The 13,640-nt window shown below is 41.7% G+C and overlaps 1 protein-coding gene across 1 annotated transcript in view; it reads right to left on the reverse strand.

Annotated features, from left to right (window-relative positions):
- The window catches only part of itga9 (integrin subunit alpha 9), a 48,065-nt gene that overhangs the window by 31,912 nt on the left and 2,513 nt on the right, over nt 1-13,640 (reverse strand). Inside the window, exons 4-15 of the mRNA XM_022743712.1 lie at nt 11,432-11,555; nt 9,759-9,826; nt 6,664-6,793; nt 6,490-6,575; nt 6,319-6,381; nt 5,709-5,846; nt 5,154-5,259; nt 3,122-3,216; nt 2,661-2,751; nt 2,309-2,354; nt 2,046-2,200; nt 331-491 (exon numbers count right to left, since the gene is read on the reverse strand). Coding sequence (XP_022599433.1) covers nt 331-491; nt 2,046-2,200; nt 2,309-2,354; nt 2,661-2,751; nt 3,122-3,216; nt 5,154-5,259; nt 5,709-5,846; nt 6,319-6,381; nt 6,490-6,575; nt 6,664-6,793; nt 9,759-9,826; nt 11,432-11,555 — 1,263 coding nt within the window. The remainder of the gene's footprint in view (nt 1-330; nt 492-2,045; nt 2,201-2,308; nt 2,355-2,660; nt 2,752-3,121; nt 3,217-5,153; nt 5,260-5,708; nt 5,847-6,318; nt 6,382-6,489; nt 6,576-6,663; nt 6,794-9,758; nt 9,827-11,431; nt 11,556-13,640) is intronic.

Below are 13,640 nucleotides of genomic sequence, written 5' to 3' on the forward strand. Positions count from 1 at the left end.
CATAGCCTCCAGCTACAGCAGCCAGAGCTCTCACATCGCTGTGATATGTGTGACGGGGCTTCCTTTATCTTGACATTTTCATTTTTCTCTTGCTTTGATCTGTCTAAACATTTTTAGATGGAAACGTACAGACTCTGATGCTCCAACCAAAAACTACATAAATAAATGAAGAAGGAAAACAGGCCATATAAGCAAATAAGACATATCACAAATCAGCACTGCAGGGTGAGAGTACTCAGGGTCATGGGAAAGCAACTGAGAGAGCAACTGAGGACATGAGCAGCACAAGACTTAAAGCACCAGCAGTAGGGCCAGAAGATCCAAACTTACCTTAACGTAGGCAGTGTAGCGCTGGCACTCCTCCCTGTTGACGTCCAGGCTGAGCTGATGGCTCATCTGGCTGATCTGAGATCCGCCCTGAATGAAGTAAACTCGGGAAGGCTGGCTCTTCTGTCGCTTATCCACATCAGCTGTCAGGTTGTACAGCAGCTCTGAGAAGAGACAGAAACACTGTCACACATGACATCCACCGACAGAGGTGGTTCATCCACTAAAGATAATCTTGGGAAACACTTTGAGTACATGCAGGGTTTGGTTCCATCAAAACATAAATAAATGATCTCTTACTACAGACAGTTTGATGTGAGTAAGAGGGAAGATGGGAACATGTTTGAAAGTTCTTGGGAAAATCATCTGATATTACTTTAACTCAACAAGTGGCCTTTGTTCTATGTTGCATCATAAAAACAGTAGATTTAGATTAGACTTTTAGATTTGTATAATCACTAGTTTCAGTTTCATCTAGAGACTGGACAAAGAGAATTTAGATCAAATATTTCTTTCATCAGCAAAAACGTGAAGAAGAGCTATGAAGTATAAGCTGATTTATTAATGTTAGCTCATGCTGGACCGAACTTACATGTAAAAATAGGCTTTTTGTGCAGAATTTTCTGTATCTTAAGGTGAGCAGACAAGGATTATTTATTTAAAAAAGGAAATTAATTTTCCAGCTGGTGGGGCAGAACCAGTATTGCTGTGAAAGAAAACATCTCAATAACAACATTCCTGCTGGTCCCACCCCTGGCTTTAGTGACATTGAGACACTTCCAATCTATTGAATTGAGAAATCATAAGCATGAAGTCAAACATTACCAATGTTTCCGAGAAAACCATATATGGGCCTCTGGCCATTTAAAATCCATTCCTCTGAATGAATCAGCCTCAGTCTGTAGTAATTGCTTCAAGAGGGTGTCATACTGGTAAAACAGTGGGAGGGGTGGCAAACACACCCCAGTCGGACCAAAGCCTACTGTTTCTTCCGTCCAACAGAGGGAACGCCATGAGCTCACTCCAGAGGAGGCAAAGGAAGGTTTCATTACAGGAGTCACCAAACACATGGTGCTGCACTTTCCATGGTGCTCGCCAGACGACTAAACAGAGAAGCTTTATTCCTGCGGCTCAGGATGTAGTCATTATGTAACTACAGGGCTCCTGCTCCCCTGGGGGGGTGGGGGGGGGGCATGAATGACCCCACCCAAACACTGAAACAGGGCTGCACCTCAGCCCTCAAGAGGCACCGCACCTAAGAGCCAGTTAGCAATGGCTGAAGGGTAAACCATCGGCCGCAAGCACTGACAGTCAGCCGCGGGCCAAAGGCTGACCGCACTGGCTGTCTCCAAGCATGGGGAGAATTGCTCAGCATGATCATGTTTACAAATTTTCCTCACTAAAAAGACCACTTAAAGTTCATGGAGTATGAATTTCACTTCCTGATAATATGTAATATATCTGCAAGCGTTTGAGTAAAATGCTTGCTGAGATTTCTGATTTTTGAGATTCACTTTTAACAGGACTCACGAAACTCACTTGCTCACCCACTGCTTGGCCACTGGCACTGGTCGCTGACAGATAGTTAAAATTGTTGCTCTTCTCTACTTAGCTAGCTTAATCTTGTGTATTGTGGAGATACGTTTTTGTTTCACATGGAGTTTAGAGACTCTTTAATAAAGGACTGAGAGGTTTCTCTTGCCAGGATTTGTCCTCACCTATCTGTCCAGGCACCTGTCTTCCCCGGAAGCGCATGCAGACCGTGACGTTGAAGCAGTTTAGGTTGTGGTGGCCCTCGTGGCACTGTGGCACAGAGATGTTGATGGAGACGGGCAGGAAGATGGAGATATCCACCGTGATGACAGGCCGGGACCTACAGCCACATCAACCGACACGTGTGGGGGAGAGATCAGACATTAAAACAACTCAGAAATAAAAAAGAAAACGCTGCTGTGTCAGAGAGATTGATCCAGTCACTCACCTCAGCAGCACCACACTATCTGTCATGAAAGCTCCAATAGTGACATCTGCAACAAAAAAATAAGCATTTAAAAAAAAAAAAAAACCACAAGGAAGATATAATATTAATGCAACATCTGCTGACAGCACTCTGTACACCTGCAAACAATGCACAGAGGTCTCGAACTGTCATGCTGGCTAAGTCTGAATGTCAGCTGTGGAATGCAGTAAACAAGATGCCTCTATCACGAGTCTGAAACTCTGCTATTGCAAGAGAGCGAGAGCCTAAATCCACGAGGGTGTGAAACCAAACATTTCATAATCTCAGCCTTTTCCATTTGATTTGATTTTAGTTCATTTTCCCATAGGCCTACCTGTGTAACCATTGCCATCCATGTCCACGTTGCCAGAGATTGACTGGCCAAACATCTGCAGGCCAGGGTTTACACTGCGCCCAGACAGTTTCTGTAACAGATGATACCAGCCTTCAAATAACATGTGAGCCAACATGGAAAAGAGCACATTGTGTAATATGTTTTTGCTCCGTGTTTGTTTTTCATAGATGAATAATCTTTGCTTTTACAGACTTGTAGTAAGTACCACATTTGGTAGCTTAGCTTGGCATTAAGACTGTAAACAGGGGGAAACAGCTAGCTCAGCTAACTCCAGAGCTCAAACATACACCTCTAAATTCTTGTTTGTTTAATGTGTACACAGGCAAGTGTGCAGCGTTCCACTGGAACACTGGAAAAATACGATATTCCTTTGCTTACCGTTAAAAAACAAAAAAACTATATGGTGTTGGCATGTTGTCTGACACTAGGAGATGTCTTACCATGGAGTATTTGCTGATGATCCCTGTAGCATCCCCATGGTAGATATAAACAGCTCCTCCATAGTCATCCTCTTTAGGAGCCCCTATGGCTACATCTGAAGAGACAAATGGAGGACAAAAAGTGTTTCTGTGTAAAAGCTGGAATAGGAATGAATGAGCACATACATGACTGTGTGTGTGTGTTTGTGAATGTGTACAAAAGCTTTCATTAACCCTCTGTTTACTTTCAGCTGGGCCAGTGCAAGGGAAACAAGCCGTTACAGTAAGACTCTTAATAGACAATTAAGTGTTGTTAGTGGCCATAAAAACTTGTGCGACCTCTGAGAAAGTGGAAACAAGACTATAAAGTGCTGGCGAGCGCACTGAAACAACCTCTCCTTATGCCATTTCCACACAAAGTCCATATATAAACTTTCTTTTTATAAACCAAAACACTTCTGTGCCATGTGGTGCTGCATACCAAAGCAGAAATGGCACTTTTTTTTTTTTTGTTGTAAATATGATTAACTCATTATGTAGAAGTTAAATTATACCACTCTTTTGTTTTTAGTGAAACCAAATGTATATTATGATTTCTACAGTAGTTCTTTCAAATGAAATGGTAGCTGCTACGTTGTAAATAACATTGTCAGTCAGCGAGCAAGTCTGGCTCTTTCGACACTCCCAGAGAGACGAGTTACAGGATGAGTTATACTTCCCAGCTGCCATCTTTTCTCTCTGCGCACACACACACACACACAGACACACACACACACACACACACACACACTGTGCCAGGCTGCAAGCCTTGAGGCGTATCTCACACAGAGATGAAACCAGGCAGCAGCTCCCAGCCTCGAGTATGAGACAGACGCCAAGCGGAGCCGGCAGGGGAACAGACAGCGTAAATGTATGTCTCTGTGTGAGGATAATTTGGTTTGCGTCTGGATGAATCTGTGCACAGAAGGGCGAGAGAGGGAAATATCTTCTACACATCCCCACCGCTCGCCGCGGGGTAATCGAAACAAAATGTCTGTGAAAATGACGGGGTTTTTGTTGCACCTACTGAGCAACTCAACCAGCCAACGTTTGCTTGTGGGCTGAAGTTAGGAATATAAACTGCATAACTTTATTACCCACCAGATGACAGAGGAAATGGCTTTGTTGCATGACTACGGCACATAGCACTGAAAACTGTTGCAAAGTGGTTGGCATTGGCTGAATTATGGAATCATAGACCACTGGAGGGCCATTACAAGACTTCTACATATAAAACACAGCCCCCAGCTTTCTTCTGACCTCTCACCAGTGGCAAGAAACAGTTTACATGCCCAGATATACTGTTTTGCATGAAGGGCCTGTTTTGAAATTTCTCCTTTTTGGTGCATTCAAGGACACGCTGGTATCTGAGACAGACAAAATGAATATGTTGTACACTCTCGGATGTTAATCCTTTGTCCTTGGTCCTTTGAGTCAGTGGTTTCCCTTTTTGGCTTTTGACCCCATCTACTTGTTACTCCTTTATACAGGTTTCAGATATCTGTCAGAAGTCAGCAGTTCCTTTGAGAAGTGAAAGTAAAACTATTCAAAAAGTGAAAAAAAAAAAATCCCATCAATCATCTCGTGACCCCTAAAATTTATGATAGGACCCAATGAAAGAGCCCCGACCCACAGGTTGGGAATCACTGTTTTAAGTATCTCAATTTCTCCATCTTCTTAAGGGGAAAATGCAGAAGGTGCAAACACTAGCCAGGATTGTACTTTCTCTGTTTAAACATTGTAACATATGAAATACTTAAATAATATCAAGCATAATTTATGTACAATAAAAAACACAACGGTGCAATAAAACGTATAAAAACATGCACAAGAGGACTTAAATGTGCTCAGAAAAAAGCAGCATCTACAGTTCCACCACAAGCGAGCATACTTCATCTGCTGCTGTGGACCATGAAATTGTTTAAAGCAAGTAAGTGGACGTTGAGTGGAGACCATTCCAGCAACATATGGTATGAAAACATGTTTATAAAGTCAGATGTCACTTTGTACTGACCTTGATAACCATCGTCATCTATGTCTCCGATTGCAGCAATGGATTCGCCAAAGTGAGCATTGAAAGCGTTGTCACCAGTCAAAACTCCGCCCTCCTCCATCACCCCCTACAGACAGAAGCAGGCAAGAGAACAGTTTATATACAGAGCTAGGAAATGAAATGTCCTACAGTTTACAGCTCCAGTGAAATTATTGCAGCTTTTCTCAGATAATATGACTTGGCCACGGGAGTTGTTAGTTGGCTTTTATTCAAACAACTTAACAACCAAACAGACAGTCAAGTTTCTTTGCAATTACTCATAAATATAAAAATATACAAGCTGAAGCTCTGTTCTTGGTCAGTTAAATAAGCTCACAATGCTCCACTGTTTCAATTTTAGTAACATGATAATGTTCAGGAACTAATGAAACATGAGCAAAGCTAAAAATCGACGCCACAGACAATAATAACAAGACAGAAATGTACATCTGTGCAGATCAAACTAAGAGAGAGTGTGGTAAATACTAAGTGTGAGTTATGGTATCATGTTCCCGCTGACCCACAGATCCCACTCACATTGCCCTTGCTGAGGTACACAGACACCTGGCCCTCATCCCGGAGCTGGCTGTGCATGGGTGCCCCCACCAGCAGGTCCGACAGGCCATCCTGGTTCAGATCAACTGCACACAATGAGGAGCCAAAGTAAGAGCCCATCTGGAACCAAGCCGAGCCACAGAGCAATGGGTCAGATCACAGACACTTTCTTCTTCAGTTCATACATTTGACATACGCTCTGACTGGATTCATTTCCCCTTTTATAGCTATACCAATATTAAAGGAATATTTACACAACTTATGCCTTAAAGCTACCCTGACTTCCTTTTATTTACTCTGCATGAAAAGCATTAGCTACCACCCTGGCTTTGGTTTTTGGCAAGTGTGTTCCTTCTTTATATCGCTGTTACAGTCTAAACACTTTAAAGCAAAAGTAAACAGAGCAGTTCTGACAACAAAGCAATTAGAGTAGCGTGTCTGCATCTTAAGAGTTGACTACATGATCCCTGAGGCAGATTAGGTTGAAAAAAATACTGTACTGATTAAGAGATCAGTTTAGGAATAACCTCGATGCAAATATATGCGCTGCATGATGATTAAAAACTGTCAGAGACCACATCTGAGCTCATACCATTTTCCCTGAGGCATGAAAACTCTTCACCAATGACACGCCGTCGATTTTGAAAATGTAAATCTGTGCAGGAGAAAACACGAAAAAAAAAATCAGTGCAGCAAACAACACAAGAGGACTTCAGTTCAACAGCGGGAGATAGGACAAAAGAGGAGGAGAGGAAGGCCCTACTTTTCCACTGCCGCTGTGCTGAGGTGCCCCTGCAGCTATGTCTATTACATTAGGAGAGGAGAAGTGTCCCGCGGTCACAGCATAGCCTGGAGACACAGACAGTAATCAGCCACAGCTCCTTTTTACTGATACATTCGACGTTTATCACAAATATCCTCATGAACAGACTCTTACCAAGGTAGCTGTATCTGTGGGAGTCCACGTCCTCTTTGTTCGGGCTGTAGAAGGAGTCCGAGGTCAGGTTGTACACCTTGATCGTCCCAGTCCAGTAGTATGACCCCGGCGCACCCATGACCACCAGCTCCTGAAAACGACAACCCCCACCCCACATTCATTCAGATAACTCTGACTGTGATCCACCTTTGATCTGCGGTGCAGTCGCCTGCTGAAAAGAGGAAGGAGAAAAAAAAAAAAAAAAGAAAAAAGAAAGAAAGGCGCTGCTGGGTGAACGTCTGGTTAACCAATGGCCACAGACTGGTTTGTGCTATCTGATGTTAACCACATATCCAGATGGCATGCCAGCTGAAGCTTTGATGTGATGAGGAATTCAGAGCCTTAGCAACATTGATAGCTGCAAAATTAGTTGTTAACAGCTTTTTTTTTTTGTTGTGATGCTCCCCGGCCACCAGAGAACAACAATTAAGACGTTTTGTTTTGACTAGAAGAAAAGATGTCGTGCTCTTCCTCATCACCCGATGATTCAGCCGCACCGGAGCATGTGTGGTCACCGCCGGGAACCCATGCTTCATACAAACAAACCTGAACAACACAGTGATGGCCTTACTCAGCAGTATACATTCCCTGCGCTGTGGTGTCAAACATCTGGGCACCACCACACCAGGCGTGTGGACCATGGTTCAGGCAAGGATAAGGTTTAACAGTTGGACAGCTTTTCTTTAGATTCCTCACATTCCTTAAAGGGTGGGTGGTTCAAACGCTTTAACAGATCAACAGTGACGTTCGCGGCCTGTTTGATGATTTCTCTTTGGGTTTACAACAGGAGGTTCATTGTGGGATCCAGTATTATCAGAATCTTTTCTTTCCTGAAGCCAAAAGTCTTTTATTTACAGCCTCCATTGTCAAATTCGATGACATTCCTCACCTACGCAGAAACTTCCAGCTTAAATATTGTGATTTTTCATTGGTGTTCATGTAATAAACTAATCCCTAAAACATGACAGTCACACTCTGCTCTACGCATGAGTGTTCAGAACAGCCATGAACAAGATTTTCAAAGGTTCTTTGACACTGTGTTGAAACACACACATCAAAGAATCTGTCGTAAATGTAAACGCAAGCAGATCATGTGAAATGATCCCATCTAAGTATCTGTGACTGGAAAATCTGTTTTAAAAGAGTCTTTGTTAATGCAAGTAAGTAAATGTAGAGTCTAGGTCTGCAACAAGCAGTTATTTTCATTATCACTTAATCTAATGACACTTACCATACAAGCATTTAATAAATGCTCTATAACAGATTATAATGTAGTGTTTATTAATGTGTTTGTAAACAACTATGACTCCCCCTGTGGACACCTGTAAGCGGAGGCTGCTGTATTAAACAGATAATAACAATATAGTAAAACACAGCTGACATATTATAATATGTCTTCATAAAAGTTATAGCTATTGACAAATACTGTACATTATAAACACTTAGAATGTCCTTATATCTGCTTACAAACACATTATAGTGTGTTTATACACTATATATATATAAACCATTTATTAAATGCTTCTATACTGCCAATAAATGCTAAATAGAGGGACATAAAGTAAAATAAAGTATTACCATTAATCTGATGATTTGTTTCTCTATTAATCTTTTGTCTATTCAATGTAAGAAAATAGTGAAGAAATGACTGCGAAGAATGGCTGGAGTTTCTGCTTAAACATTATTTGTACAATTAATCACTGTTTAAAAAAGCTGAGATTCATTTTCTGCTGATTGACTATCCGATTAGTTGTTTGCGGCTCAGGCAGGGTTGCTTCAGATGAGCACCAGGTTACTTTGAAAGCTAACATAATAATATCATTCAGCATATGTAAAATAAAATAAATGCACTAGCACTACATGAAATGTCCATCAGTCTTTTCACCAATGAGAATGTTTCCACCCTCAGGACACAGCCGTGCTCCGAGGACACACTTACTGTCTACTGTACTTTACTGTATGTCCCAAATTAAGCGTAACCGTAATCTGAGACCTGAAAAGGGCCTTTGCAGAACATGCTGCTCACAGGCAGCATCAGGAAAGAATTATATTACTAACAATACGTCTAAACTGATCAAATGTACATTTTTTAAATTTCAATTTCTCCCTCACACGCACATTTTTTCCTGTCAAACTATATTTTCACAAAAATGCTTGTAGAAGTTAAATCTATTTGACCTTGCTCTCACCACTTCTGCTCACTGCAGCAGCTTCACCTCTCTAGACTGCTCTCTGGACCAGTGGAAGGTGTTTCTACGATAAAGGACGATGCCACATGTGAATACAAAAACAGAAGTGAATCTACGCCGTGGAGAGAAGGAAGCTCATATTTTCTCAAGCACTTTATCTCGCGGAGCCACAGCGGAGGTCAAGCGAGGCCGCTCGCAGCCTTTCCTTACAACGCTTTATCTGCCTATGGAAACATAAGCTAACAGTTATCAGCGCTTAGTCTGCAGAGCGCTGACCAACATGTATATCTGACAGTAGAAATCAGATTTTCCACATCATTTGACTTGTTAAACAACCGTCAGCTCCATGTATAAGGTCTCTGCTAACTATCCACAGAATACCAGAGAGAGAAAGTCAACAAAGGATGAGGAAAAAAAAAAAAGGTTCTTTGTAACATCAGGCATGTGGTAGTGTTCATGGTTATCATACTTTCAACTGAGAAAGTTAATCCCCGGGTAAGAAAAGAGACTATGAGAACTACTGATACTTTCTATTTATATGTGATGTGAAAAAGCAAAAAAAAAAAAAAAAGCAATTTTTTTTTTTTTTTTTCACACAAAAAAAAAAAAAAAAGCAATTTTTTTTTTTTTTTTTCACACAAAAAAAAAAAAAAAAGCAATTTTTTTTTTTTTTTTTCACACAAAAAAAAAAAAAAAAAAAGCTAATTATTATTATTTTTAGATGGGATCCAACTGCTCCATTTACCAAAAAGTGAAGTGATGGATGAAGCTCCACTGATGTGTCCAGACAACAGAGTTCGGATGACAACAAGCACCAGAAAGAGAGTATTACAAGGATTAAGAGGATGAACGGGCAATGTTACTGACCTCCGTAAAAACTCCCGCTATCCCGGCTTGGCACGAGCCGTGCTCTTCCCCATACTTCTGCTTATAGTCTGTAAGAGAAAACAAACCACAAATTATTTCACTGTGTGCTTGGGCCAGCATTTACTGGAGTTTTTCCTGCATTCCATATGGAGCTAGTCAAAGTCCCAGTCCCATCCAAGAGGAAAGGGGGCAGAAAGCAGACTGAGAAGACCTCTTACTTTGGAAGAGGAGGGGGTGCTCTCAGGTTACAAAAATATTGAGCTTGGATCTGCACAAAATGCACTGTAAATAACGTCCCATGCAAAGTCTGCCTGGCTTCTCCACGACTGTTGGCAACGAGAGTTACGGAAGGAAGTGAAATCCTGACCTGGGAGCACAATTAAGGTGTAAAACAGCCTTTGATAAATAGCTCTGAGTCACAAAATCAAAACATATGAGGAACACATTTGCATTAGTCAGCTCAAAATGTTACACAGAACATTATTATTTCAAATGAAACTTGATTTTTAGTGTTGTAGCCTGCGCACAAAGGAAAACAACCTAGAGAACAAATGGATTTGATTTACTACAATCAAAACAAAATCGTATTTCTCAACTCTGCAAGTAAATCTTTTCTTAGAAACATCTGATTTCTGGAAAATGGAGCTAAAATCTGTGCTCTAACAAAGCTGCCGTAATAGCACCTTTGTGATAATGTTTTTCTTTTGCAAAACGGCGTACAGGGATATACACCTCCACTGGACACATGTTCATTTATTTGGCTTAAACAAACTGTGTGTCCTTCAGTGGTAGGAGCTGGCGCTTGGCGTGGAGAACTGGTGTTGGACTGAGGATCAGAGATCACACTTCAAGGCTCTCGTGGTACTTTTCCTCAGAGCCAAAACACCAATCAGAAGCTAGAAGCAGATGTGAGGCTTCACACTGATGGTGCTGGCTACAGAGATCACGTGCCATGATAAAATGTAACCAGAGAAGATGTAAAACAGACTAAACCAGTGGTTCCCAAACTGGGGATCTGGACCTCTCATGGGCTGCCAAGGTAAATCTGCGGGGTCACAAGATGATTATAGGGACAAGAAATAAACAAGACCTGGCCATGTTTTCATATTAACATTTCCTAATTTGCACTAAACCCAAAGCACAGCTGAGGCTGGATGACACTGAAAGTCACACACCAAAGAACTGGGTAAATGACAGGTTTGAACTCATGATGAAAAGTTAAGGCATCACCAAAGTGATTAGAGTTCATCCTGAGGAGGACATGAATAAAGGACCCAATATATATAGAAATTCATCCACTAGTTGTCGAGACATTCTTCTCAAAACCACTAATGTCAACCTCACAGTGGCGCTGGAGGAAAAGTCAGGGCATCATCAAAATTAGGACCCTGAATATCTGCATCTACTGTGGCGCTGGCGTGGCAAAACATATTTTACTTACACAAAAGGATGTTCATTTTTTCTTTTTCTTTTTTTTCCAAATAAATCTTCAGTCTGCCTTTAATAATCCAAAAAATGAAACAATGCGGGAAAAGAATTGACTTTAACTCCTCGCAAAACTTAAAAGGGTTGGGAGCCATGGGAATAAAGCAACAAGACGTCTCTTCTCGAGCGTCCATTTCTGTTAATATTTGTTGAAATGAAGGAAAATCCTGATTTAATTTGTACTGTACCTTCATAACAAGGGATGAGCGGCTTGGTCCTGCCCTGAAGCGTTGGAGGGATGATGGAGCAGTATCCATGCGGGAGGATATGCTCTGAATCATAGTAGACGTTTTTCCAGCGGTGAGCGCAAGCCTGCGAAGAGGAAAGCAGGAGCGACAAGCCAATTCAGACACACGCTCATTTCATAAACACAAACATTTCAGGCTGCAAGGGGGGGGGGGTCCACGACCATGCTGATTGTTTGAGCCCCTTCCTCACTGGGCTGGAGTCAGTGCGTCTCTGTGGCTGTCAAATGAGCATCAATGAGGAGGGGGGAGATTAAAGCCCATCCATAACCCTGACCATAACAGCCACAGACTGTGGTGTGAATATCTCAGCTGCAGCCTGAGATCTGTGTTTCCCAGGCAGCATTTAACTTGCAGCAAGAAAATCTTCCCATTAACATTTTGTGTTTTAATAGTTTTCATTTCAAAACACCTCCTCCAGGCTCTACAGGCAACTGGAGAGGCCAAGAGTTCAGACAGCAAAAAAAAAAAAAAAAAGTGGATAAAAAGATTGGAACGAGAACAAATTCTGACTTTAATGTGCCGCTGCTGAAACAGAGAGTACATTTCTTAAACTGACAGTGAATAATTCTAAAAACAATATTTTGTTGGTGTATTTTTCAAAATAAAACAAAAGGACACAGGATGATATAGACTAGATTTCAAACTCTGCACAAATCGGGCCACATATATACTGTACGTGTAAATGTGGTAATAATTTAGTACCCTGTGGGGATGGTGGTGGGGCTCCTGTGGCTCTGGGGACAGTTCTGGACGCCTCTGTGCAGACATAGTTCACTTCATTTCCCCCTGCACTGTTTAACCCCCCCCCCGTCTCCCTCCCACACGTGCACACACACACACACACACACACACACACACAAACACACACACAGAGCCAATCTAAATGAATACAAGAGTTCGGCACATTGTGGGCGCACACAGAGCGTCAGATGACTGTCTGGAAGCAAGATTGTGTGTTGAGAAACAAAGGACGGCCTGGCCAACAGTAGTAGCAATACCAGCATGAACTCTTAAGCAGAAGCAGATTTTTGAAAAAAAAAAAAAAGAAAAAAAAAGAAAAAGATCAATCAGCTGACATACACATATAGCAAACGGAGCGCTCGCAGCAGCTGACAAGTTCTGTCGAGGCAGTAAAGGAGGCTTTATGGTGGGAGTGCAGGGCTGTTGTCATGATAAAGAGCTCACTGGTCACAAACAAGGCCTTCACTGAAAGTGCAGATGAAATCACCACTGCACACATCTGCCAAGCAGCCGTTTCTCTCCTGTTGCACAGAAACGTGAGTCCATTCAGATGAGATAAAAAAAAAAAAAAAAGAAAAAAGAAAAAAAAAAAGGCACAGTAACACGTGGCTGTGGAAAGTCACCACCTTTCTTTTATCATAACCCTCCCAGGACTGCAGCTAAAAGCTTGTTGTTAAACAGCTCTACGCCTCAAACCCCAAACACTGACAACTCCAAGAAGGTTTCAACTTTTGACGGACTGACCGACGAGTAAAGCCAAGTGTAAATGGTTTGAAAATCGCGCCAGTAAATTCCACTGAGGTGAAAACAATGGACCAAAGACAAACAGTTATCTGGACATCTTCAGAGGGAGGAATTCTTTAGATTTTCTCTGACTCCCAGAGGTGGAGGTCAATCAGCAACAGGTATTCAAGCACATTCACACCTGTCATGAATGTTTCAAGAGTTGCCCAGTTCCACCAGTCTCGTTGCCTCACTACCCACCACAGGACAGCGGGGTTAGCATTTAATGAAAGACTGCCCTCAGACGGGACCACCGCAGAGGGGCTGAAGCCTAAACAAACTCTGCCAGCTGCCCTGTGATCTCTGTGCAAACACCCAGCCAAGCACCTTGGGGATTAGCACCACTAGTTAGTCTTCTAATTTCTCTAAATCCTGCTCTCCTTTTTTTTTTATTTTATTTTTTTTTATTTTTTACAAATAACAATCTACTTTTGACAAACCCTGTTCCACTGACTCTTCCAGCTCCAAACACGAGGTAAATGTTTCACAGTGTTATGTAACCACACAGCAGTTTCCAAATTTTTCTGACTTTAGTTGTGAGTCCAGATTTGAAAAAAAAAAAAGAAGATTGTTCAAAATCATGACTTAAGTTCAGTTTTTTTTTTTTTTTTTACTTGCAAGCTTG

Source organism: Seriola dumerili, unplaced genomic scaffold (genome assembly GCF_002260705.1).
Source record: "Seriola dumerili isolate Sdu_G_001 unplaced genomic scaffold, Sdu_1.0 BDQW01000073.1, whole genome shotgun sequence".
Classification (NCBI taxonomy): domain Eukaryota; kingdom Metazoa; phylum Chordata; class Actinopteri; order Carangiformes; family Carangidae; genus Seriola; species Seriola dumerili.